Raw genomic sequence first — 26,696 nt, 5'->3', positions numbered from 1 at the left:
TGGTTAGCAGATATATCCAAGGTAAAGGTAAGTAAAACGTACCTTTTTAGTATAAATCAACAGACAGAGATACATAAATTAATATATTAATTTTAAAGATATAATTGCATATAAAAGAACATCTAAAGTATAGTATGAAATCAATAGATTTTAACTTATTGTTCTTATCACAATTACTTTATTATTTTTATTATGGTAGAAATTCTAGGCAATGTTGAGTATTGACTCAGTAAAATATAAAATATCTATTAGCTTTTAAGACATTCTCTGTTCCTAGTATCAAATAAGATGACTTATTTGAGATGGCAAGGGTAAATATATGCAAACACAGAGCGAATGACAGAGTACTGTTTTACAAAGTACTCAATCATACCAGCCCAATAAGAAATGTAGATGGATAATTTCTTGATCACCATGAAATCACAAGCTGCAATTCTAATATGCTTTTATCTGTCATATTAACACACTCAGAAAGAAAATAGAGTGGCCATTTTTTCCCCTTATGAGATTACTGAGAACAACATTTAAAATTTCCTTCATAAATGAGTAATGTCAAGCCTAATGATGATGGTACTAAGCATACTAATGAAACAGCATAAAATATTGCAAAATAAATTCTGGAACTATCTGATAAAAAACGTGAAAAATAAAGACTTTCTATTCATTTCTAAGACTAACGATTTCTTCTAGAAAGTTATCTTCTAAAGGGAAATAATCCTATATAATAAAAGCCTAATATGCTAAGTGTCCGGTCGGCCGTTAAACCAATCAAAGTGTAATATGCAAATGATATGCTAAGGCCACTCAACCATTCGCTATGACGTGCACTGACCACCAGGGGAGAGACGCTCTCTGACTGGTAGGTTAGCTTGCTGCTGGTGTTCGGCCAATCAGGACTGAGCGAGACAGGCTGGACACGACCTGGAGCCCTTCCACGGTCCCTCCCTACCTGGCCAACCTCCCGCGTCCCTCCCCAGCCCCGATTGTGCACCAATAGGGTCCCTCGGCCTGGCCTGCACACTCTTGCAATCCGGGACCCCTCAGGAGATGTCAAAGAGCCGGTTTTGGCCTGATCCTGCAGTCCAGGCTGAGGGACCCCACTAGTGCATGAATTCGTGCACCAGGCCTCTAGTTATAAATAAAAGACAAAAACACTTTATGACCTGACACAAGTTTTACAAAAGGGAAAGTTCTCAAGTAGTATGTGCTTTAAAAGAATAGAAAAGTGACAGTAATAAATACAGGGAGCACAAGAGACAAATTTTCTGACGCCACCCTCTCCATGTGCCTTTACCATAAAGCTGCTAAGATACTTTGAGAGGTACTACTTTATAGCAAATTAGATGGCAAAAACTATAGTCACTCAACTAGATTTCCTGGAATATGATAATGGGTAATGGTGATTTACACTGTATTTTAAAGCTACTTCAATTAACAAAATAAACTGATGAACAAAACAGGTCCAGAGGTCTGGATGCATGGAACAGACTGACACATCTCAGAGGGGAGGTGTGTGGAGGGGACAGAAACAGATTAACCAAAGAATTTATATGCATATCTGTATAGCCCATGGATATGGATAGCAGTGTGGTGAAGGCCTGGGGTGGGGAAAGGGGCTGGGTGGAGGAGGAAAAGTGGGGGGGAAATGGGGGACATTTATAAAACTGTCAACAATAAAAAATAAATTTAGCCCAGTCGGTGTGGCTGAGCATCGACCTATGAAACAGGAGGTCAAGGTGCAATTCCCAGTCAGGGCCCATGCCCAGGTTGCAGGCTCAATTCCCAGTGTGGGGTGTGCAGGAGGTAGCTGATGAATGATCAATGATTCTCTCATCACTTATGTTTCTATCTCTCCCCCCCATTCCTCTCTAAAATCAATACAAATATATTAAAAATAAATAAATTTAAAAATAAAGCTACTTCATAACTGTAGCTGAAATTGAGAAAAAATACATATATGTATCCAAATACATATACATAATCCCAAGTTATTATGACAGATAGTATCAATTACTATCAAAAGACATGTAAAACAAATGATTCCTTTTAAATATTAACTGAAAAAAGGGTTGTTTACAAGCATTAAACTATAATATATTGTGCATTTGTTTAAAATAATTAAATAGCTTTAAAACATCATGATTTTATTAATTTAAAACATTTTAGTAATCAAAACATTTTATTTCAACTCAGTATTCTAATTTATAAATATTTAAACCTAGAAATAAATTATCAATAGAATTATCCTTCTTTCTTTCTACCTACTCACCTCAATGGTATAAATTTTTGTTTTCCTAATGACTACAGGAGGAAGTTATTTCTGAGCACAAATTTGTGCACAAAGAGATCTTTCACTTAAGAACCAAAGATTCCTATAAAGGCAACACATTTCACATTTCTAGAAAAACCATTGCACCAAAGGGCCAACACCCAAAACTCAAATAAAGAAATAAAAATCTGAACAAAATATATTTTCTTTTTCAGACCACAAAAGACCAGTGATGTTTCTTCAAATAATGTTCATAAAGTTGAAGATTTTCCAAAATTCCAAATAAAGTTTGAGTTTAAAATGTACTTAATAACCAAGTACTCTGAACTCTCACTTCACGTTTGAGAATGTTAATAAAGTTCAATAAAACTAGTTCCTTAAGAATTAAAATTTTACATTTTAAGAAGGACTTCTCATTTTGTATAAAGTTACATGGGTTACACAGTATATAATCTACCCACTTTAAACTAAAAATATTCCTTCTAAGAAATAAGCACACTGTCTTATTTTGAACCATATGAGTTAGAATTTAAGTCTGCTAAAATAAATTTATTGTTCAAAGCGCAAAAGTATTTTTAAGACAGGTTTTTATTTCATTTATGCCTATCCATTCTGAAAAGGTCATATGGGGTAAACAAGATGACAAAGGTATAATGAATTTTCATGTGTGCCTCACAAAATGGAGGGACAAATGAAAAACTTATTTACTCTTGTGTAATGATATTCCTTCAGGAGCTGCAAGAGCTGCAAGGGAATAGGAACCAAGGTATTGCTAACTGAAGTTGTATGTACTGCCCTTCACAATAAAAAAACACACCTTTTTACACTTGATCTTAGCCAAAAGGCCAAGAAGCGATAAAAAAACACACCTTTTTAACAGCGATGGTACATTTACACAATTGAAAACTACTCAGCCGTAAAAAGGAAGAACATTTTACTCTTTGCAACAGCATGGATAGACCTGGAGAGTATTATGCTAAGTGAAATAAACCAGTCAGAGAAAGATAAGCACCATATGATTTCACTCATCTGTGGAATTTAATGAATTGAACTAACAAGCAAAATAGAGACAGACTCATAAAAAGCAGGCAAACAGTTCTGCTGGGTGGCAAGGATGTTGGGGAGATAGAGGGATTGAGCAAAAAAGAAAAAAATAGAGAAAGAACTCATGGACACAAACAACAGTGTGGTGATTGGGGGTGAGGGTAGGTGGAAGAGGATATAGGGGGATAAATAGGGGAGGGGAGGCAAAACACCCCTTTTTTGGCGCCCAAACATCTGGTATTAAGAACTGAAAGCTTTTAAAAACTAATAAAATGAAGCAGACCTGAAATGTGATGACAGAAATAGAAAAGTCGAACACAGAAAACTTAGTCCCAAGAAAAGCAAAAAGTCTGAACTTTGAGTATCCTGATAACTGTGGTAAACTAGCAGTTCCATGTGCACTGAGGACAGCAGGTGTGCGAAGTTCAAAGAATTCCTAATTTTTCCAGAGAATGAGTGGAGGACAGACGAGAGTTTAACTTTGACCTGTGGGTGGGACAGGGTGAAACTTTCCTGAACGCACCGTAATTGGAGAATGAAGAAAGACCTTATGGCTGGAAAGGAATTACGAGGACAGTGTCTGAAAAAGTTACAACAGGGCTCTGAACCTAAGTTGAAGTTAACTATTAAAATGAGTCATGATATAAACCCTTTCCAGCGTTCATTCCACATTCTAATTAGCATATAGTTCTTGAATCACAAGATTTACCTGCACTACAGCAAAATAATGGTATACTGTGCAACTTTGATCCTTTGTGTAACTATGAAATTACATGACAAAAGCAGAGATAAAATTTAGGCAATCATCTCTTTGAGAGTGCACTGGTAGGGAGGGAACAGAATATCCCTTCCATTATAGGTGATACCTTATTAGAGGTCTTCCCTGATCATGCACCTAAATTAGCAATCTCCCTCTCATGGCCCAACCCAGTCGCTTTCTATCCTCTTATCTTGCTTTATTTTCCTTCATAGCAATTTACCAACCTGACATTATGTATTTTATTGTCTGCCTTCCACAAATAGAATGAAATCTCCCAAGAGAGGAGGGACTTTGTTTGCCTGCCTAATGTTCTGCACATAAAATAGTACATGGTGCGTAGCAAGTAAACAATAAATATCTGTTAAATGACTATTTGAATGAGTGTGGGAGCCAGGTATTGGACTCTAAGATAAGCTGTGGTAGCTACCCTATTTCATAGAATCTAAGATTCTACACTTGATCTTAGCCAAAAGGCCGAGAAGCGATGAATCTAAGATTCTATTAGAAGATTATTTTACATACCACTAAACAAGAAAATGCTGTCAATTATCACAAGATTCCATCAACTCTAAGCAACAGCTTGATTTCAAAAATGTTCTTACAGCATTTGTAATGCATGATATATCTTAGAGTTGTGTCTGAGAGCTGGGCTTTATTTTCTTCATAGCACTTTTCACTATCTGCAAGTATATGATGTTTGTCTAAATCCCTCAGCAGGATGTAAGCTGTCAATGTATGAATCCCTGAAGTAACAGCTTAGTAGTCAGGGAAATGATTCTGAGTGTCATCTGTGAAGTACAGGAAAGAAGAGGGACGCAATCTAAGGAGAATGGAGACGCATTCATGATCAAAAAACAATTATTTTTAAGAAAAACCGTGACAATTGAGAATTTTCCTTTTTTTTCATTATCAACCTATTTTTTAAAATTTTTACCCAATTTTTTTTTTCTTAAAGAGAGGAAGAGGGTGTGTGTGTGTGTGTGTGTGTGTGTGTGTGAGAAAGAGAGAGAGAGAGAGAGAGAGAGAGATGAGAGAGAGAGAAACATCGATTTGTTGTCCCACTGATTTATGCATTCATTGATTGATTACTGCATATGCCAGGGGTCCTCAAACTACGGCCTCAAACTACAAACAAATATTGTATTTGTTCCCGTTTTGTTTTTTTACTTCAAACTAAGATATGTGCAGTGTGCATAGGAATTTATTCATAGTTTTTTTTTAAACTATAGTCCGGCCCTCCAACGGTCTAAGGGACAGTGAACTGGCCCCCGTTTAAAAAGTTTGAGGACCGCTGGTATACGCCCTAATTGGGGATGGAACCCACAACCTTGGTGTATAGGGACAACGCCCTAACCAACTTAGCTATCTGGGCAGGGCCTGAGCAGTTTTTTGAGATGTACCTGTCATTTTTTCCTTTCCCATTATGAGCACACTTAGGAACCTTCCCTACTGAAATAAATGTCCTTTCCATTCAAAAATACCATTCTGTACAAGTCAGAGATGTGTCTTCTGAATATATACTAGATGAAATTATTTCTACCACTGAATATTTCCAACTCTTTTCCCCTTGTAGGCAAAAAAAACAATTTAGAACCTAAAAAATATAGTTACTCCTTATATTTGATAACAATTACGAATACAGTGGGCAGTTTCTTACCTGTTGTTTATTGCCTTTTCTAGTTAACATGACAAATGGCATTGTGTCTGCAGACTCTGCCTCTCCTTCACCACCACCAAGTGGGGGCCCTTTCCTCAGCTGACTTTTGAGATGCAAGGGAATAGCAACATCAAGTTGGTGCACTTTAACAGATTCGCCACTTCGTTGCTTAAAGACAGAAATGAAAGAATATAAATACTCCAAGGCACACTGACATATGTCAATGTAAATTGCAAACAATTCATAAAGTGTTATATTTCTTAAATCACAATAATTAGAGTCTGAGTAATCTTTGTGAAATAGAGATGAAACCACTGTCTTGCGTGGCCCCCAAACCCTTAACCTGTCTTGGAAGAACTGTGACTTGGCTCCTGGTTGTCACTCCGGCCTCTCCATGCCAAACACACAATGTTGTTGCTTCTACTAAATTTCCCTGTTCCTCTAATATACTGTGCCCTTTCATTCATAATCACAGCATACACCTTCCCTCATAATTTTCGTGTCATAACTGCCTGTTTATTTGTGACTCTCCCCACAAGACTGGTGGGTTTCATCACTGTATATGCCCTTTTCCCTAGTGTTCTATAGCAATGCTTTACGCACAGCAAGTACTCAATTCAAATTTCCAAATAAATGGCATCTATTAATGCTCACATTAAGTTCCTGCTTGTTAATATCAATTATTTTTAACATTTACACTAGATTTATCAACCAATTTATTTTAACAAACTTTCACTGAAGACTTACTGTGTTAGGCTGGAGATTTTAATATTTAAAAGAACAGTCTCTACTCTCAAAGAACTCATTAATTAAATATGATTCATCCAAGTTATATACTAGTAAGCTGTGCTGGAGATGGAGTTGGCTGACTGGGAATGGATAGATGGGTGCTGAGATTTCACAAAAAAATGAATAAAAATGGGACATCTGAGAACATTAAAGACTTCATACGACTTCTTCTAAGCAGATGGGATATGGAGGAAATTTAGGCACCGAAAAAACTGGTGCAAAAATAAGGATATGAAACAGCACAGTGCATTTAGGGAACTCCAAATAAACCTCTATGTCTGATGAATGGAGCACAAATGAGGAAAAAGCTAAATATGATTATTCAAAGCTAAGCAGGTAATGCTGAAAAGCCATGAAGGTTTCAAATGGCTGTACTACAATTTAAATAGTCTTTTAATAAAGGCTCAATATTTGCAAGAGACTTGCAAATCAAGCAAAATGGTAATAAAGGTGTAAGATTTTATTGTTTTTTATTTCTAAGTTCTAATTTGTTAGAATTTGCTTGATGTTCTCCTAGGTTCATAAGATTTATAAACTTTTTACTTAAAACTTGAAAGGATCATGTTAGATGAATCGATTTGTAAATTATCTATAAATTAGAGCCCCGGTGCATGAAATTCATGCACTCAGAGGGGTTGAGAGGGGTCCCTCAGCCCAGCCTGTGCCCTCTCGCAGTCCGGGAGCCCTCGGTAATGTCTGACTGATGGCTTAGGCCAGCCGTGGGCGAACTACAGCCCGTTTGAAATGAATAAAACTAAAAAAAAAAAAAAGACCGTACCCTTTTATGTAATGATGTTTACTTTGAATTTATATTAGTTCACCCAAACACTCCATCCATGCTTTTGTTCCGGCCCTCCGGTCCAGTTTAAGAACCCATTGTGGCCCTCGAGTCAAAAAGTTTGCCCACCCCTGGCTTAGGGCTTCAGTCAGACAACCTTAGTGCTGCCACTTCCGTGGAGGTAGGAGAGGCTCCCGCCACTACTGCTGCGCTCACCTGCCGTGAGCCCGGCTTTTGACTGAGCGGCGGCCCCCCTGTGGGAGCACACTGACCACCAGGGGGAAGCTCCTGCATTGAGTGTCTGCCCCCTGGTGGTCAGTGCGCATCATAGCAACCGATCATTCTGCTGTATAGATTTTGCATATTAGCCTTTTATTATATAGGATTACACATTGGGGTTCCTGAAGGCTCAACTCTGAATCTGCTTCTCTCTACTCTCACTTTACACCTGAGTGATTTAGGCATTGCCATGGCTTTAAATATGCTCTCACAACTACTCCGTTTATGTTCCTCTTCTGATCTCCAGACATCTCCACAGGCTTCTCAAACTTACCATGGCCAAGTGGAATGCCTGAGCACTCTGCCCCTGTTGACTGTCAGAGAGACTAGCAAGTGGCCCAAGCTAAAAAAACTGAGTGTCATCCTTGACTCTTCATCCCCCATACCACTACCCAATCAAGCACCAAATAAATCCAGCTCAAATACAGACTTCTCTCCAGGTGCCCTGGCATTATCAAGACAGATGACCATCATGTCACATACCACAACAGCCTCCCTGATCAGTCTCCCTGCTTTAGTTTGTTTGCGGCACCTCCATATACGGCTAAACCACTCCAAAGGTGTCCCGTTCAATAATCCATTCTCATGCTGTGCCACCCTACCACAGATTGACGATGTTCCATTAATACTGACCTTCTAGTTCTTTTCTGCCTAGGAACTTCAACAAATCATTCCCCTGTTTCACCTAAATGACTCCATTTTACCTCTCTTTTCTAAAAGTCAGCCCTAGCCGGTTTGGCTTGGTAGATAGAGCATCAGCCTGTGTACTGAAGGGTCCCAGGTTCAATTCTGGTCAAGGTCACATGCCCAGGTTTCAGGCTGGATCCCCAGTAGGGGGCATGCAGGAGGCAGCTGATCAATGATTCTCTCTCATCATTGATATATGTTCCTCTCCCTCCCTCCCTCTCTCCTTCCCTCCCTCCCGTCTTCCTTCCCTCCCTCTCTGAAATCAATAGAAATATATATATATTTTTAAAAATCTCCTATATATACCCCATAAAATTATTTTAAAAATAAAAGTCATGATCTCAGAGATGCCTTCCCTGATTATCTTATCTAAAGAAGGCTCTTTCCCTTACTTTCTACCAAAGCACTGTTCTATTAATTCTTGAATATTTATCGAAATTTGAAAGTATGTGTTTGTTTAGTTGTTAAATATCTGCCTTCCCCATAAAACTACATTCTCTGAGTAGAAAGCAGGTCTGTTTTTAGATACTACTTTGTAGTAAACCTGTTGCTGCACAGTGTTAAGTACACAGTAGGTGCTCAATAAATACTTGCTAGACAAATGAATAAGTAAGTGGCTTCTGACTCATGTAAGATAGGAAAAGTTACTTTATGAAGTGAATTGTTTTATTATCTTATCACATGGAGTATAGATTATAATGATTGTTTTATTTGATTTGTGCTCCTAAGTGACATGAATAAGATTTATTTAATAAATTAAGAGCTTTCTAGATATATGAACAAATTTTTATATAGGTAGCAAGAAGCAAATTGGCCTACTATCCCTTTAGTAGTAATTTGTACATTATCATAGCTTCCAGCTTTAGTAGCATCCATAAAAGTAAAATCCATTATTTTTTCTCTCAAGGATTATTCCCCACCAGTATACAGACTCTAATATCTTTAATCTCAATAACAATCCTCCTCTTTTAACTCTGTTCCCTTTCTAGTAAAACTCCTTAAGAGTTAGCTACATCTGTTATCCATCATTTTCACCTCCTCCCTTCTCATTTTCCACTAAACCCACCCCAAGGAGCTTTCACCCCACCATTCCAACAAAGGCACTCTTGTCAAGTCACCAAAGTGTTTAACAACAGCTACGATGTATAGGGCTAAAGTAAACAGTCTATGAGATTGCAACTCTATAGGAAGACATTATTACTCTAAATTACTGGGATGATGGAGCTTTTTCTAAAATCCAGTGTATTAATGTCATGAATACATTAAACAATTAACACTTCTTTAAACATCAAATAACTAATATTCCTTTAAGTATTTCTGTTATTCAAATTATATATCAAACTTAGGAATTTACAAAATTAAATTTCCCTAAATACTTATCTTCTGCAAAGTATGACTCCTAAACAAACTGCAAGTAAAGGGTCTTAGAGATGATTCAGGAAGAAAAGGTGAAAGTTGGTACAATAAAATTACTCTATTCCAGGTCTTATATTTACTACATTTATCCCCACACTATCTTAAAGAAAGTTACAAATCAGGACATGAAATGCAAGTACTGGCAGCTGCAAACTGTACAAATAAGGAAAATGCTGCAGAGGCAAATGTTTAGATAGTAGAGACCCTCCTATTAACCAGAACTGAATGTGCTGCAATGTTTTGTATTGAGAAGATATTTTGGACTAGAGCAACATTTCATACCTGAAGATTTTCTAACATCATTTTATCCAGAGCTTGAATGAAGTCCTCATCTTCTACACAAGGTACATGCTTAAGTCCACCTCCTTTGATCATCACCTCCTTATTAAAATAAAACAAAACCAAGAAATAAGACCAAAAATTTTAACATTAATGTTTTGTATAACAGAGCCTTTTGTATTGATGACTTAACTTGTTTAACATACTTAAGGAATGAGTGAGTAAAATATATAACATTAATAAATATTAAAATAACTTGTTAAAGAAAAGTATTTAGGAAAACAAATTGAAAATAAATACCTAAAGAAATAGTTTTCAATAATTATAAGAAATGAAACTTTGGTGGCTAAAACTGAAATACTATGAAAATGTTGCACAATTTCAAGAAGCAAATTTTCAGCCATACATACGGTATTTTCTTCATCAGTTTCATTCTCCTTATTTGAATCTGTAAGATAATCTGTATTCTCTTCCTCTTCTTCCTCTCCTTCCTCCTCATCATTATCAGAACCCTCCTGAAATTATTTGACATTAGATGATTAAAAGATTTTGAAAAGGGTTATTACATTTTACATGCCTTAAAACGATTTTGAAACATCTGTATAACTCTTTATTATTCCCAAATGTAGAGCAAAGTCAGCGGGCAACAATTACTACATACCTCGCCCTTCCTCTCTGATTAAATAATAATAATAAAAACAATCTTATGATCAGTATTTACTTTTTAAAAACCCTTAATTAATACAGAGATTTTATATCAGAGATACTATTAGTTACATTTGCTATAATGCAACTGAGGGGTAGATTTTATTTTATAAAGAAAGTTTTTGCTCATATAGTCAAAATACTCTAGTACAAATGTACCTATTTGCTATAAATAAAAGTCATCACCTCTTCTTCTGGTTCATTTACTTCACTTTCATTTCCAGATTGTTCTTCTGTTTCAGCTCCTCCTTCTTCTTCTTCTTCATCCTCTTCAAGATTTTCTCCTTCTGTCATAGAATCTTTGGAATCTTTATCATTTACTAGGCCTTGAAGTAAGAAGAAAGTAGAAAAATACATTTAAAAAGATAAAGGCAAGTTTTCAATACCACTTCATTTAAAAGTATGTATTAAGAAAATTCAATAGCCACTTTTTTCAGAACAACAGTAAAATAGGAACAGAATTTTAAACTATTTTGATAAACATTTAAAAAATTAAACAGAACTTCATTTCAGCTGATATATTTCTTAGTCACTAACAAAAAAGAAAAAAACACATTTTCCCCTTTTCTAGAGCTTCAAACTGTTTATATCAGTCTCAAAAAAATAAAGGCAAAAAGTAGCAGCACATAAGATGCTACCTCAGCCATATAGAATGTACCTCGTTTCCACTTTTTTTTTTCAGTTCTACTTTTTAATCAAATATTTCAAGAATCTCTAAAAACTCAAGATATAAAATTGTCACTTTAATGGAGAAATCACATTCGACTATCTATTTGAATGTCTGCAAATCAGGACTAAGGAAAGGCAAAGCAATATGTTGACACACCTAGCAGCTGTGCCACCACAGAACTTAGTTTTTTCCTTCAGTAACAGTATTCTCCTCCTGAGGGAACTCCCTGGCTTGAATTTGCTTCCACCTCCCCATGTTCATCCACATTTCACTATCTACTTAATTCCTCTTATCATCTGAATGCCAAACTACTTCTCTACTTTCAAGAGGCACATAATATGGCTTCATCGGATCCCTTTCCCATGTTTTCTCCCATGCCTTCTGCTGTAGTGAGGTCAGATTCTTGTCATTAAAAAGCACACTACCGTGCAATCTTGCTTATCAATACTCTTCTCAATATAAATTCCATTACTTTGCCCCCTACTTGCTTCTAAAGCACTTGGAGAGTTTATCAGAGCACTTTACATTTAAGAATATACACCATGTAATATTTTTAAAATTATTTCAGAAGTGTTACATTAGATTAGAAGTCCCTTAAAAACAAAGAACTTCTTTTATATGCATATTCAAAACTTATCAGAGACCATATATTGATAAATACACAGTAGGTGTTTAGTAAATAGTTATTTACTCACAGAATCTTGGTCAATTAGCACAGAAAGAAATTTTACTAATGATGTGATTTAACCCTTCCATTTTATGAGGACTACTGAAGCCCAGAGAGTTTTAATAACCCAACCAATAAAAGTAAAAAAATTACTCCTATGAACCAGGAGGTCACGGCTCAATTCCCAGTCAGGGCACATGCCTGATTGCGATTGCTGGCTCGATCCCCAGTAGGGGCTGTGCAGGAGGAAGCCAATCAATGGTTCTCTCTCATCATTGATGTTTCTACCTCTTGCGCCTTCTCCCTTTTTCTCTGAATTTAAAAAATACATTTTTTTAAAAAAACAGAAAAATATAGAAGTACAGAGTGATTAAAGTAGATACATTCAAGTTTGGAAATTTGAAAAAAATTGAGAAGATGGATGAAGCTCAGTGAGATCTATTTTACATGGAAAATACTGAGAAAGAAAGTTGGTGTCTCAGATTTAAATTCCATTTAACTTAAATATTTTCTATCTACTATTTATTAGTTTTCATGGAAAGAAATAGACTTTATATGTTAACTAGAGGCCCAGCGCACAAAAATTTGTGCACTCGGGGGTGGGGGAGTCCCTCAGCCCGGCCTGTGCCCTCTCATAGTCTGGGACCCCTCCGGGGATGACCACCTGCTGGCTTAGGCCTGCTCCCCTGGGGATTGGGCCTAAGCTGGCAGTCAGACATCCCTCTGGCAGCCCGGCAGCCCTCGGGGGATGTCCACTTGCCAGTGGAGAGCTGGCCTAAGCTGCAGTCAGACATCCTTAGCGCTGCTGAGGAGGCAGGAGAGGATCCCACCACCACCGCTGAACTAGCAGCCATCAACCTGGCTTGTGGCTGAGCAGAGCTCCCCCATGTGGGAGTGCACTGACCACCAGAGGGCAGCTCCTGCATTGAGCATCTGCCCCCTGGTAGTCAGTGTGTGTCATAGTGACCAGTCATTCTGCTGTTAGGGTCAGTTTGCATATTACCCTTTTACTATATAGGATAGAGGCCTGGTGCATGGGTGGGGGCCAGCTGGTTTGCCCTGAAGGATGTCCCGGATCAGGGTGGGGGGTCCCACTGGGGTGCCTGGCCAGCCTGGGTGAGGGGCTGATGGCTGTTTTCAGGGTGGCCACACCCCCTTTAGGGTGGGGGTCCCCACTGGGGTGCCTGGCCAGTCTGGGTGAGGGGCTGAGGGCCGTTTTCAGGCTGGCCTGTGACTGAAGCTCCCAGCCTCTCCTTTCTTAATTTTTTTCTTTATTCTGAGATTTATTTACCATCTATAATTGAAACATTGTTGCAATCACTGGCGCTCCCTGCTCTGAGGCCGTGGCCGACTGGCTGAAAGCAGGTATCTGGGGTTTGTTTAGCTTCTATAATTGAAACATTGTTGCCTTCAGGCTCAGAGCTGGGCCGCAGCAGGCCGGGAACCTTGGCTTCCTCCATCACTGGAGCAAGCAAGACTCCTGTTCGCTTCAGCTGCGTGGCTGCTGGCCGCCATCTTTGTTGGCCGTTAATTGGCATATCGCCCTGATTAGCCAATGGGAAGCGTAGCGGAGGTACGGTTAATTACCCTTTTTGTCTTTTATTAGATAGGATTTTATTTATTTATAGGGACATGAAGAAGCAAAATATCGGAAAAGTTATCAGGGGCAAAAGTTATTAGGACTGTATGAATCTAAGTATTCTCAATAAAATATCACAGTGGTGATAAACTCACATACCATCACACGCTTGTTATATCCATTTAAAATGTGCCATGGGAAGAACTATCCTATATAATAAAGAGGTAATATGCAAATTAACCCTCAAGCCCTCACAAGATGGCTGTCTACAACCAGGCCAGCAGGGGAGTTAGTGAGGGACAACCAAATGACTGAATAAGCAGGCTGCATGAGGTGACCAGGCTGGCAAGGAGGGGGCAGTTAGGGGCGACCAGGCTGGCAGGGGGGGTGCAGTTTGGGGGTGACCAGGCCAGCAGGGGGGGCAGTTGGGGGCAATTAGGCTGGCAGGGGGGCAGTGAGAGGCAACTATGCCGGCAAGGGAGGGGGCAGTTGGGGGCGACCAGGTCAGCGGGGGGGTGGGGGGGCAGTTGGGGGTGACCAGGCTGGCAGAGGGGGGCAGTTAGGAGTGACCAGGCCGGTAGGGAGGGGGCAGTTGGGAGCAACCTGGCTGGCAGGGGGAGGCAGTTAGGGGCAATCAGGCTGGCATGCACAGGCAGTGAGGGGCAATCAGGCCGGCAAGGTGGGGGGGGCAGTTAGGGGCGACCAAGCAGGCAGGCAGGTGAGCGATTAGAAGCCAGCGGTCCAGGATTGTGAGAGAAATGTCTGATCCTTGGGATCGGGCCTAACCCGGCAGTCGGACATCCCTCAAGGGGTCCCAGATTGGAAAAGGTGCAGGCTGGGCTGAGGGGTCCCCCCCGTGCACAAATTCCGTGCCCTGGGCCTCTAGTATTGTATAAGTCTTTGTTTTGATAATCACACCTCTAATTTGTAAGGAAAATACATGCTATTTATAATGTTTTCATTTTCATTGCAAGTTAGTTTCAAAAACTATTTATAAATATTATATTCTACATTTGCTAAACTATATAACGATCCAGTTGCTGAACCATAAGGCACTGCAATCTAAAGTAAAGAATGCAAATTAAAATCTTATATAATAAAAGGGTAATATGCAAATAGACCAAATGGCAGAGCAACCAAACAGCCAATCAAAGCGTAATATGTTAATTATATGCTAAGGCTGCTCAACTGCTGGCTACGATGTGCACTGACCACCAGGGGGCAGACAGTTGACCAGTTGACCAATAGCTCTGATGTGCACTGACCACCAGCGGGCAGACGCTCTGACCGGTAGGTTAGCTTGCTGCTGGGGTCCAACCAATTGGGACTGAGTGAGATGGGCTGGACATGCCCCGGAGCCCTCCTGCTGTCCCTCCCTGGCCCAATCGCACACTGGTGGGGTCCCTCAGCCTGGCCTGTGCCCTCTCGCAATTCAGGACCCCTTGGGGGATGTCGGAGAGCCGGTTTCAGCCCGATCCCACAAGCCACTCCCCTTGGGAGGTTGCCAGACACAGGGCTCATGGCTGGCGAGGGCTGCTTGGCAGCACGAGCCTCTCCTGATCGGGACTGATTGGGCGCGAGCCTGCGGCAGGCACAGTGGGGCCGGGATGAGCAGGAGCAGCAGGTAGGAGCTGCAGGCAGCATTGGACTGCGGGTTTCGGCCCGATCCCTGCAGGCCACCCAGAGGGACCCTACCCGTGCACGAATTTGTGCACCGGGCTTCTAGTGTATATATAAAAAACAGAGATGACAAAATGCAAACTCTAGACAGTAAAATATTTAAGTGTGTGTGTCAGAATTAAGTGTACTTGAAGATAGAAATCAAATACTGTCCTCTTAAATTTGAGATGCTTGGTGCCTCCATTTTCACGCTCATAACGGAGATGGTAACAAACTATAGTACTTCCTTTCAGATTGTGTTTTAATTTACATTTCTCTGTTTACTAGACATGCTGAGCATTTCCCCCATATACTTAACATGTCAGAAAGAGCAGAGTTGACTTGATTGCTTAACCTAGTATTTTGATTTGGCTTACTTAAACTCATCTGTCAAAAATCAGTAACATTACCTTCCTCTATCATTCTTGCAATCAGGCAGTACTCAATAAAAACACCAACTCTTCTCTGCTCTCCCTTATTTGATTATGTCCTGTTCATTTTTCTATTGGGGTATTCTATTTTATTACCAATTTACCTGTGTTCTTTATGTAAGTGTTAACAACTTAGCAAGAAAACTAATTTCATATTAATTTTTATTGTACATTTTAAAAACCTAAATCTACACATATGCTTTCTTCTATCATTTTAAATTTGAGAAAATTAACCTCTGAAAATATTTGATAATCAGATCTATTTTTAACTTCGAAAAAGTAAGTATTTAACTTTTAAAAATATATATATTTTATTGATTTTTTTGAGAAGAAGGGAGAGGGATAGAGAGTTAGAAACATCGATGAGAGAGAAACACTGGTCAGCTGCCTCCTGCACACTCCCTACTGGTATTTGCCCACAACCAAGGTACATACCCTTGACCGGAATCAAACCTGGGACCCTTGAGTCCACAGGCTGATGCTCTATCCACTGAGGCAAACTGGTTAGGGCAAATATTTAACTCTTTAAACCACCTCGAGTTTGGCGATATAAGATGTGGCTCTCTATCAAATTCTCCTCCCAAATGCTCACCTGCTGCCCTTATCCTATCTTTAATATTCCTGGCTCACCATAAATGATTGTTCTGAATTTAACTGGACAATTTCTGGGCCTATTGTCTATCCTACAGATTTTATTTCTAATTTATGAAATACACTCTTTAAGTTTATAATATAATTTATTCTTATGGCTTCTTTCCTTTTTTTACTTTTATTTCCCTCATTTTTGTTCCTTTTATTATAATACTAGAGGCCTAGTGCATGAAATTCGTGCACTCAGCGGGATTGAGGGGGGGGTCCCTCAGCCCAGCCTGTGCCCTCTCACAGTCCAGGAGCCCTCGGAAATTTCTGACTGATGGCTTAGGCCTTCAGTCAGACATCCTTAGTGCTGCCATGGAGGCAGGAGAGGCTCCCGTCAATACCACTGCGCTCGCCTGCCGTGAGCCCAGCTTTTGGCTGAGTGGCGCTCCCCCTGTGGGAGCACACTGACCACCAGGGGGAAGCTCCTGCATTGAGTGTCTGCCCCCTGGTGGTCAGTGCGTGTCATAGCGATTGGTCATTCCTCCATTTAGTCAATTTGCATATTAGCCATTATTATTTAGGACTAGTTAGAACTTCCAAACCAGAATTAAACAATATTGCTTATTACCATCTTAATTTTGTTATTAAATTTAAAGAGAATGTACTTGCCAATAATTCTGTTTATACTAAGAAATCAAGATGCACAAGAAAATAAGTCAAGTGTGTTATTTATAGTGGTGCAAAATTTGAAATAATCTGTGTCAAACAACAGGAATTACATAAATTATGGTACATTTATATGAAGGAATATAGCCAGTTTTTAAAAAATATAATAAAGGTTTAGAGAAATACTTTATGCAAGGAAGAAATTTCATAATGTATTATGTAGGGGAAATCCACTTACAAAACTGTATAAACATTAGAAAAAAATTTAAAGAACAAAAGAAAATATATCAAAATGTTAATACATAATTATCCTTAAGTATAGAGTATCAGTGATTTTTGTCTTGTTATTTTTCAAAATTTCTGCCATGAACATGTATTACTTTTAATAATATTAAAAATTATCTAAAACTATTGGTAAGCATAATTATGAGAAATTTTTAGTGTTTATCCATTAACTATTATGCTAGAATTATATTGCTATAAAACTGAGATAATGAATTTGTTAAGTGCTTGAATCAGAAAAACTAGTAAAGGCCCTTGATTCTGTATTATCTTCTGGATTTAATCAATAGGAAATACATTTAATATAGGTTTATTCATGTAGCTCTTCTTCCTGATACTTAGACTATTTAAAACAGAATTAAATTGGGACAACTTCATATCATAATTTCCAGTTGCAATCATCTTTATAGAGTTTCACTTGCAAACGCTGACCTATTGTTCCCTTTCCCTATTCTAAACAGACTCCTCAAGAGAGTCTGATGTCCTTTAATTTAACCTTCAATCAATAAAGGATAAAGCACATTGCTCTCTTTACTGCTACCAAACTGGGTGTCACACTAGTATTCCCTCATGCCCACTATACAGAGCATCATTCATAAAGATCTTTGAGAAACAAGGCTAAGACTCAACTATTTCAAAGCATAAAAAGTTAATGAAATAAATAAGCACTTTGCTTAAAATGATAATTTTATACAACTAGAAGTCTAAAAAAGGAAAAGAAAGTAGATGATTTGGGGCAAAGTACAAAAAGAAGCACATATGTCTTTATGGTTTGAGTAGTAAGAAAAGTTAGTAGTTGCGTAATTAGAAGCACCTTTAAAATTAATGCTCAAATAGATAACAGCAATCATATTCTCCAAAAGAGAATTTACCTATGGAGAAAGAAACCCTATTAATATGCTGGATGTAATGTGAAAAAATAGTTTTAGAGGGGAAAAAGTACAAATGCTTTCACCATGAAAAGTAGTTCTTCAGATATGCAATGTAGCAAATTTATACAATTAATATAATTGGTGAAGGTAAGAATCTCCTAATGACAGCCTTATGGGTCCCAAGTGCTAGCAGGAAATAAAATACTAACTTAATAGCCTGAAAACATGTCATTTTAAAATGACTAAAATGAAACCTGCTAATAAGTATCTGTAAGTAAATCAGAGTAGTAAGATTACATGTTCCAGTTATTTCCACTGACAAAGTTAGTTAGCTCCTACAGTCCCTCATGAGAGTGATTCAAGAGCTAACTCCTACTCAGCCGGTGTGGGTCAGTAGTAGAGCATCAACCCATGAACCCACAGGTCCTCAGTTCTATTTTTGGTCAGAGCACATGCCCGGTTGAAGACTTGATCCCCAGTAGTGGGCGTGCAGGAGGCAACCGACTGAGTTACTCATCGATATTTCTATCCCTCTCCCATCCTCTCTCTTTAAAATCAATAAGCATATTTTTTTTAAGAGCTACCTCTTCTTCCACAACAATCTCAAAAGGACACAGAGAAAGTAAATAGACCAATTCTCCTGTAGCATATTTCTCACATTTTCTCTAGTCCTTAGAAATTGAGACAACTCTCCCAGTGAATAAGGTCTGAAATTCTGTAGGGTAGTTCCAAACTTCTAACAGGTGTCCCCTTCTATAGTTTCTAGCCTACAATGTCTTAAGAAATAACGCTTGTTGCAATTACATACTGTATTGTAAGAGGTACTCTAATTAAAACCATATGTCTTACCTAATACTATGTAACACTCAATATAAAAATGGAAAGTATACAAAGGTAAAGTCTGATAACATTATAAAGCAAATTCTAAAAACAATCTGCCAAATATCACTTTCATTGTCTCTCTGTAATTAATTGCTTACCCAGTTTTATTAAGAATTCTCGTTCCAAGTCTTGTACCTGCCTGATGGATTCTTCTAGAGAATTACAAAGCTTGATCTTTGGTCTCAGCAGTTCTAGTGTATCACTGATCATGTAATCTATGTCAATAGGGAATGGATGATCTTTTGTCCAAACCTCCAAACTTTTCTTCCACCAAACATAACGCTGATGACAAATAAAAAATAAATTTAGCTATAAAATATTAATAACAAAATATTTTAAATAATAATCAGTAATGTGACTTCACCTAACTATAACAACTAAGCTAAAAAGTTGTACAAGACACCTACCATTTTCATTAATGGTCGACAGCAATGATCCTAATTCCAATTATTTCCCTCCATCTACACAGTTTCTAAGCCATTTGGTGACTTGAATCTAAATATTGTTTTATTATAATTGTCATAATCTTTTTAAAGACAAGGAAAAATTGTGGATAAAATACCAAATAAATTTTCAGATAATGGAACAAGCCAGAAACCCCACTCCCAAACTGGGTTTAAATGTTAAAGTTTACAAAACAACCAGATTCAAAAACATAGTTTTGATAAATGTTCATCATTTTCCCTATAATACCTGCTTTGAATTTTAAAAAGGTCAATTAAAGTATCTAAATATATAGGGTTTTAAATATAAAAATCATTAATCAACAATCATTTATTGAACACCTACTGTGTACATGGCACTGTTTAGATATTTTCCCTCTCTTCTCCCACCTGGGTCCCTCATTCTGTTTTATACTTTGTAAGTTAACATTAATTGAAGAGCACAACCCAGGAATTTACTTGTGTATAAAAAGGTAATCCTCTGGGTGCTTCACTCTTCTTTCCCCAGTTTGTTCTAGGTCCTTGCTACTCAAAATTGCAGACTTCAACTGGAGCTTGTTAGAAATGCATAATCTCAAGTCAACACCCCAGACCAATTTAATAATAATCTGCATTTTAATACTATTCCCAGGTAAAGTGTATGCACATTAAAGTTTAGAAGCACTACTATGGGTGATCCTTTCTACCTAGCCTTCCAAGACATAACTGTTCACTCTATGTTCTAGGCAGAACACACTGACCTCATCCCCAGGCCTCACTTCTTACTTCATCCCCTCAAGTTTAAGCCTGCTGCATATTTCTGCCTGTTAATCAATGTGGAAAATGCCTCTGTCTCTTTGTCTCTTGGATATTTTGGGATAGCTCTTTTCTCTCCACTTGGGATGTCAGATTAAATGCAAAATAAGGATTCTCTTCTGAAAGAGATTCTACTTTGGATGCTGACAATTACAGCTAACACTTTGCAGCAAAATTGGTTTTCAATACAGGCAGTCTCAAACCTAAGACAGTCCTTAGAGACCAAGGAAATCTGATTCTCAAATGTGCAATCCCCTTCCTCATGGTAGGATAAAGTTAATAAACTGCTCTTCCCCAAGAACATTTACCCCCACTTAACACCAGCCATTATGTGGATGTATTTTTACACCTCCAGTTTTAGTTTTACATGTATTTTCTTCATCAATGGATGAGTGAAAACAATACTAGAAGTAGTGATCATATAGACTTTAATGGTACTACTGATACCTTCTTTCAACAACATCTAGACAATTCAACAGTGAATTGTTCACCCTGCTCAGTATTTTATGGGAAATAGTGATTGGGTTCCAAATAACCAACCTACAAAGTTAACTTTTGGAACACCTACTTTAAAGGAATTGTAGAAACATCTCTGTATTTGTACCTGAATTCAATTTATACTACACTTGCTCTAAATCATAAGCTTACATAATTAACTAAAATTAAGATATGAAAAGCACAACTCAAGAGTTTCTTCCATGTTAAAAACGTTTTCCCCAGAGTGAGTTTTTTCTTAAAAAAAAAAAAAAAGTTATATCATTTAAAAATAATTGTATACGTAAAACCAGAACACAGATGAGTGATAAAAATGTACATATAAAAATCACAAGTTTTTTAATTCATAAGTTATGTACCAAATATAATTCATAAATTACCATTCCAAATTTATAAAGTATACCAAAATAATTTTCAAAATTAACAATCAATCATAAAAGTTACAATGGAATTAGAATGTTTATATTATAAAATTCATCAAATTTGTTAAATCTCTAAAGCATCTTTGCAGGAAGAATAAATCAAATTTAGTCTAATTATGAACATATCTCATATGTGATATGCGAATGCTATAATGTTTCTGCTCGAATATTTTTGTAACACAACCAATGTATTAAATGGTGCCAAACTGCATATTTCAGCTTATATACCTGGAAATATACAAGGAAGCAATCAAGTTTTCGTTTACTGGAACCTCTGTCAAAGTACTGGCCACAAGTATCCAAAATAGTGCACACTAGTCTAATTCTGAAAAGGTGCTCAGGAGGGTCCAATGAACTTGGAGAGCCATCAGGGTTAACACCAAATGAAGTAAAAGAATAAAGAGTTCTAAAAATAACAGCTGATTCCACCATGCGGTAATTATAAAGTTCCCCTAAAAACTTGGCACTGCTGATACGTCTCTGATTGAATTTAGGTTGATTAACCTAAAAGAAAAAAACACACACAAGATTTGCATTAAAGAACAGTAATGTGGTAAAAAGAGGCAAAATTCCCCTCTGTCACTTGACAGTATCAATTACTGAAGAAACACTGAACAGAGAAAATTTAATGGGTTCTTTGCTTCTTTTCTAATAAGGTGGTCACTTGTGAGTATCCTTTTTCTCTCTTTAGGAAATGTGTATCTACAAAATGTTAAAAAAAAAAAGTCCTGGCTTGTGTAGTTCTGTTGATCCCATGCATGAAAGGGTGGCAGGTTTGATTCCTGGTTGGGGCACATGTGGAAGGCAGCCAATAGATGTTATTTAAATCAATTTTTTTAAAAGTTTAATAAAAAATGTTAAAGTTTAATAAAAAATATGTTAAATATTAAATTTGGTATTTAGCTATCATTAAGTGAACTGATTTGATAGTCAATCAAACCATTAAATTGTAATTCTCCCTTATCAGCCCCATATAACTTATTTTCTCTATAGTCCACAAATTAACAATAAGCCTACAAAAAAAAGGGATCTGCTTACAGGAAGTTTTACCAAATGATTACAATTCTTCTAATTAATAAATTTATTTTCCCAATAGTAACCCAGAAATAATAAAAATGTACTATATTCTTCCAAAATAAGCTTTACTGGACTTGAGAAAAAGAGGCAAAATAAACCCCAGGATTAGCCTGAGAGAAGGAAGCACAGTAAATCTAGAACAGCAGGGTTTATTAAGAAACCACTAATTCTGAAGAGGTAATAGTAAAAGACACCATATAGATAAAAGAAGGTCTTCAAATTATTATTTTTCAATAATAGGATTTAAAAGTTATTTAAATTCTTCCAAAACTCCAATTTGACAACTTTAAAGAAAGTTTGTGTTACCTCCATTCCTAATCGAATATCTTCTAAAACTCCATCCACAACATGGATTCCAACATCCTCTTGGTAGAGCACTAGTCCTGCTAAGAGGTTTGCCACACAATGAATACTATTATATTTCACATTCCAGATGTTTATCATACAACAAATAACATAATCTTTCACTTCTTGGTCCTGCCAGGGCAACTTTCGCATCTGTCTCAAAACCTAAACAAAGAGAATTTTGTTTAAATTACTAGACAAGTATATTATCCAATATACCCAATAATATAGATATGTTATTATGATAATGCAGATAAAGAACTTTTGAAATGGGAAATACTTCAGAGATCCTCTATCAGATTTTTCACATTAGAGATTAAACATGAGATTGTTCTAATTATTGACAAATGGTATTCACATTTTTCCTCCAGCTTTCTATAATGTCCCCGTATTTCCTAGAGTTTCTAAGTCTTCAATCAAGCTAACAGTATACACTCATACACTAAAGTCACTGAAAGAAATTTTCAAGGTTCACCAAAAATAAGATTTCTTTTGTGCTTCATTTAATCTAAATAATCTTAGACACTTCTTTTAAAAATCAAAAATTTCCATTAATAAATAAATAAACCCAAGGTTAATTGGTTAAAAGATCACTTAAAATGGAGACATAACCTCAAGACTGACATTACAGTGTCCTGTTTCCTCATATGTAAAAGGGGGGATAATAAAAGTACTTACTAGTTTGTTGTGAGGATTAGACAAGTTAAAACATGTGAAGTATGTAGGAAAATGTCTGCCACATTATAAATACCCCATAAAAGTTAGGTATTACGATTTCAAAGACCATACTGTCAATGAGATAATTAGCAGAGCTCTACCTATCATCAAGTTCTATCCATTTTGATTCTGAAAGAATATAGATATTATTGGCAGATTGCAGAGTAGTCCTTTCATTTCTATATCCACAATCCATCTTTTAAGCACTAAATATTTTCTCATATCAGCTTCACTGGCAATGTTAATGTCATCTCAACTTCATAAGTATTCTCTATTTTTCTATATTTGATAGTCTATCAAACCATTAAATTGCAATTCTCCCTTATCAGCCCCATATAACTTATTTTCTCTATAGTCCACAAATTAATAATAAGCCTACAAAAAAAGGGATCTGCTTACAGGAAGTTTTACCAAATGATTACAATTCTAGTCAATTCTAAACAGCTATCAAAATCCTTATTGTTTCAAACAACTATTTTCCGACACTCTGAAAGTTGGTTTCAATTATCAAAGCTGCACTATCATTCCTATTACCTTTTCTCCCACCCATGTATTATTTCATTTTATCCTCCCCAGATGTATTTTCTGTCCAGAAGTTAATTTCCATTACTTTATCTCCTAAAAAGAAAGAAGTTCTACATTGTAGTGTTTCAACTTGTAGAATAAACCAAGAAATGTTTTGCTCAACATATCTTACTTAAAAGTGAGGTTTCTAGTAAGGTAACTAACTACAATAATTCAGTTAACAGATCAGTGGTTCTTAAACTTTTCTGGAAAGTGACTCCTGTTGAGAATCCAAAGAAAGCCACAGACCTTATCTCCAACAAAATACAGACAGGCCCAGAATTCAAAACTATGTAATTTCAGAGGGCCATGGGCTTCCTAACACCCATTCAAGGTTAAGATCCCCTACTCTCAAGAAAAATATGTAAAGGCAAATTTAAATTTTGATGTTATATATATTTTTGAAACTCTATGTCTCATATTCAACTGACTATGTCTCATATTCTGTACAGAATATGAGACATAGTCAGAGTTTCAAAAAAAATTTAATTTAGAAGAATGGCCCCTTTAATTAAGAAGTTATCATATAGGAAAACAAAATATTGTCCCATATATTATGTATCATCATATGAATTATTTCTTAGCGTGATTTGTATAGAGTCAATCATAATGGAACTTGGGATCTGATCCCAACTCTCCTAAACTTCACTCTTGCGACTTGAACAGCTCTGCTTTAATTTCTCCATTTACAAAATGTGAACAATGCAAAGTACCTGCATTTCTTATCTATAATTTATGGGACACTGAAGCAATTTATAAATAAACTGATCTAGGAAAACTGAAATATATGTCCCTGACCTAAAATTTCATGCACAGGCTAGAAGGAAAGTACACTGCTTTTAATACTATTATCATTAGGATGAAAAAAATTTAGTTGAATATTATATAACTACCACAAATCTCACGTTGACCATTATTCCATGATTCCATTAAGATTTACCTTCTCAGTGGTGACCTTGGAAAGATCCTTGTACAAAAGTTTCCGGATATATTCCTGGAGAGGAGGACGTTTCTTTTTCACTGTTTTTTCGGCTGGAGGTGGGTTGCAGTAGTAATATGCATTCTCTACCATTGTGACATATCTTGCATCAAGATGCATTGCTTGTTTCTTTCTCATCATTTGTTCCTAAAATAAAAAGTCTACACTAGTCAAAATACTTTCATTCTAAAATTTCTTTATTCCTACAAAACTCCTATTCTCAGTGATAAGATTTTAGGATAAAGGTCTAGAAAAAGAAAAAAAACAACCAGTCGGTACTTCTGTATTTCTAAGACTGTGCAAGCAGACTAATTATTATGCCACTGATCATTTGTTTATAACAAATTAGCTAATAACTGCTTGGTCTTAGGCCTTTATTCAGAGAATTTTGCTACAAATGTAATTTATAATTCTGCCAAACTACATGACCTCTGAGTATGACAAGTTTCATATATATGAGTGATTGAAATTAAGAACCAAAAATATGAATAAAGGGGTGCTGGCTGTCCCACAAACAACTGAGAAAAAAAAATTATTCTCAGAGCTTGTGCCATTCAATACTGTACCAGATAAACCTGACATGTCTCTATAGATAAGAAAACTAAAAGCCCCCAAGGTCTTATATCTTGTCCAGAGCATCAACTCAGAGAAGGTGATTAAAAACACAGATCTAGTCAATCATCATCTACTTTAGGCTTTCTCAATTTGACATTGTGAACTGGATAATTCTTTGCTGTGGGAGAATGGGGGCTGTCCTGTGCATTGTAGGATGTTTTTGTGCGACCTTGACCTCTACCCACTAGATGCCTGTTGAGAACCACTGAGTAGCTGAAGATCTTAAAACAGCACTCCCAATTCTTAAAATAGCATCATACTAAACCAGCGGTTCTCAACCTGTGGGTCGCGACCCCTTTGGCAGTCAAACGACCCTTTCACAGGGGTCGCCTAAGACCATCCTGCATATCAGATATTTACATTACGATTCATAACATTAGCAACATTACAGTTATGAAGTAGCAACGAAAATAATTTTATGGTTGGGTCACAACATGAGGAACTGTATTTAAAGGGCCAGAAGGTTGAGAACCACTGTACTAAACACTAAGATTACTGAATTTGTTCAGTCATTTAATAAACATTTTACTTAGCACTTACTATGTGCTAGGCACTACTACCAGTGAATAAGACAGACATGATTCCTACCTTCGTGAAGCCTAACAGTGTGACGTAAGAAGACAGAAAAAACAATTCAACAAAAAAACTTACAATCTTTTAAATAATAATTGTAATCAGCGGTATGAAGAAAAATAATAAGGCACTAAGATGGAGAGTTATGAGAAGCCTACTTTATACTTTAGGTAGAGGGGGGTAGGGACAGCCTCTCTAAGAAAGTGAGATCTAAGTTATGACCCAAAAGATGACAAAAGGTTGAGAAGAGCCATGGAGAGAGCATTCACAGCAGAAGCAATAGCAAGATCAGAGGCTCTGAGGCGAGAGAGTTATATGTTACTGGAACTAAAAGAAGGCCATTGAGGTTGCCCACAAGAAATTGCATGAAATGAGATATGAGAGGTAGAGAGGGCTAAGTAATAACAGACTCTGCTGACATGGTAAGAACTCTGGGTTTTAAGTGTGTAGAGGGAAACTGCTGGTAAAGGACTCAGGGCTCTTTATAAATCTACTTTGTTGCTTGCCTCTCCAGTTTTATCTGCAGCTGCTTGACTAGATGCGTCTTTCTTCTCTGCCTTGAAGACTCAGATTAGTCTCTAAAATAAACACCACTTTTCCAGGAAACTTATCCTGACATACCAAGACTAGATTAAATGTCTCTTCTATCTACGCCCTATATTGCTTTTACACATGTATTCCAATTGCCTATTTACTCCTCTGTCTGAGTTAGACTGCAGGA

The 26,696-nt window shown here is 37.1% G+C and overlaps 1 protein-coding gene and 1 pseudogene across 9 annotated transcripts in view; both read right to left on the bottom strand.

Moving 5' to 3' along the window:
* The window catches only part of UPF2 (UPF2 regulator of nonsense mediated mRNA decay), a 124,358-nt gene that overhangs the window by 14,233 nt on the left and 83,429 nt on the right, over positions 1 to 26,696 (bottom strand). For 8 of the 9 annotated variants that reach the window (XM_059711433.1, XM_059711442.1, XM_059711461.1 and 5 more), the window contains 8 exons: positions 24,749 to 24,934; positions 22,489 to 22,692; positions 21,334 to 21,609; positions 19,049 to 19,232; positions 10,850 to 10,989; positions 10,369 to 10,473; positions 9,962 to 10,060; positions 5,731 to 5,898 (listed from right to left, as the gene is read on the bottom strand). In XM_059711433.1, the coding sequence (XP_059567416.1) occupies positions 5,731 to 5,898; positions 9,962 to 10,060; positions 10,369 to 10,473; positions 10,850 to 10,989; positions 19,049 to 19,232; positions 21,334 to 21,609; positions 22,489 to 22,692; positions 24,749 to 24,934 (1,362 nt within the window). The remainder of the gene's footprint in view (positions 1 to 5,730; positions 5,899 to 9,961; positions 10,061 to 10,368; positions 10,474 to 10,849; positions 10,990 to 19,048; positions 19,233 to 21,333; positions 21,610 to 22,488; positions 22,693 to 24,748; positions 24,935 to 26,696) is intronic. The other variant, XM_059711471.1, reaches the window with a different exon arrangement.
* Positions 4,358 to 4,559, bottom strand: LOC132223242 (U2 spliceosomal RNA; annotated as a pseudogene).

Source organism: Myotis daubentonii, chromosome 1 (assembly GCF_963259705.1).
Source record: "Myotis daubentonii chromosome 1, mMyoDau2.1, whole genome shotgun sequence".
Classification (NCBI taxonomy): Eukaryota; Metazoa; Chordata; class Mammalia; order Chiroptera; family Vespertilionidae; genus Myotis; species Myotis daubentonii.
This window is presented reverse-complemented; position numbering and strand designations above follow the sequence as displayed.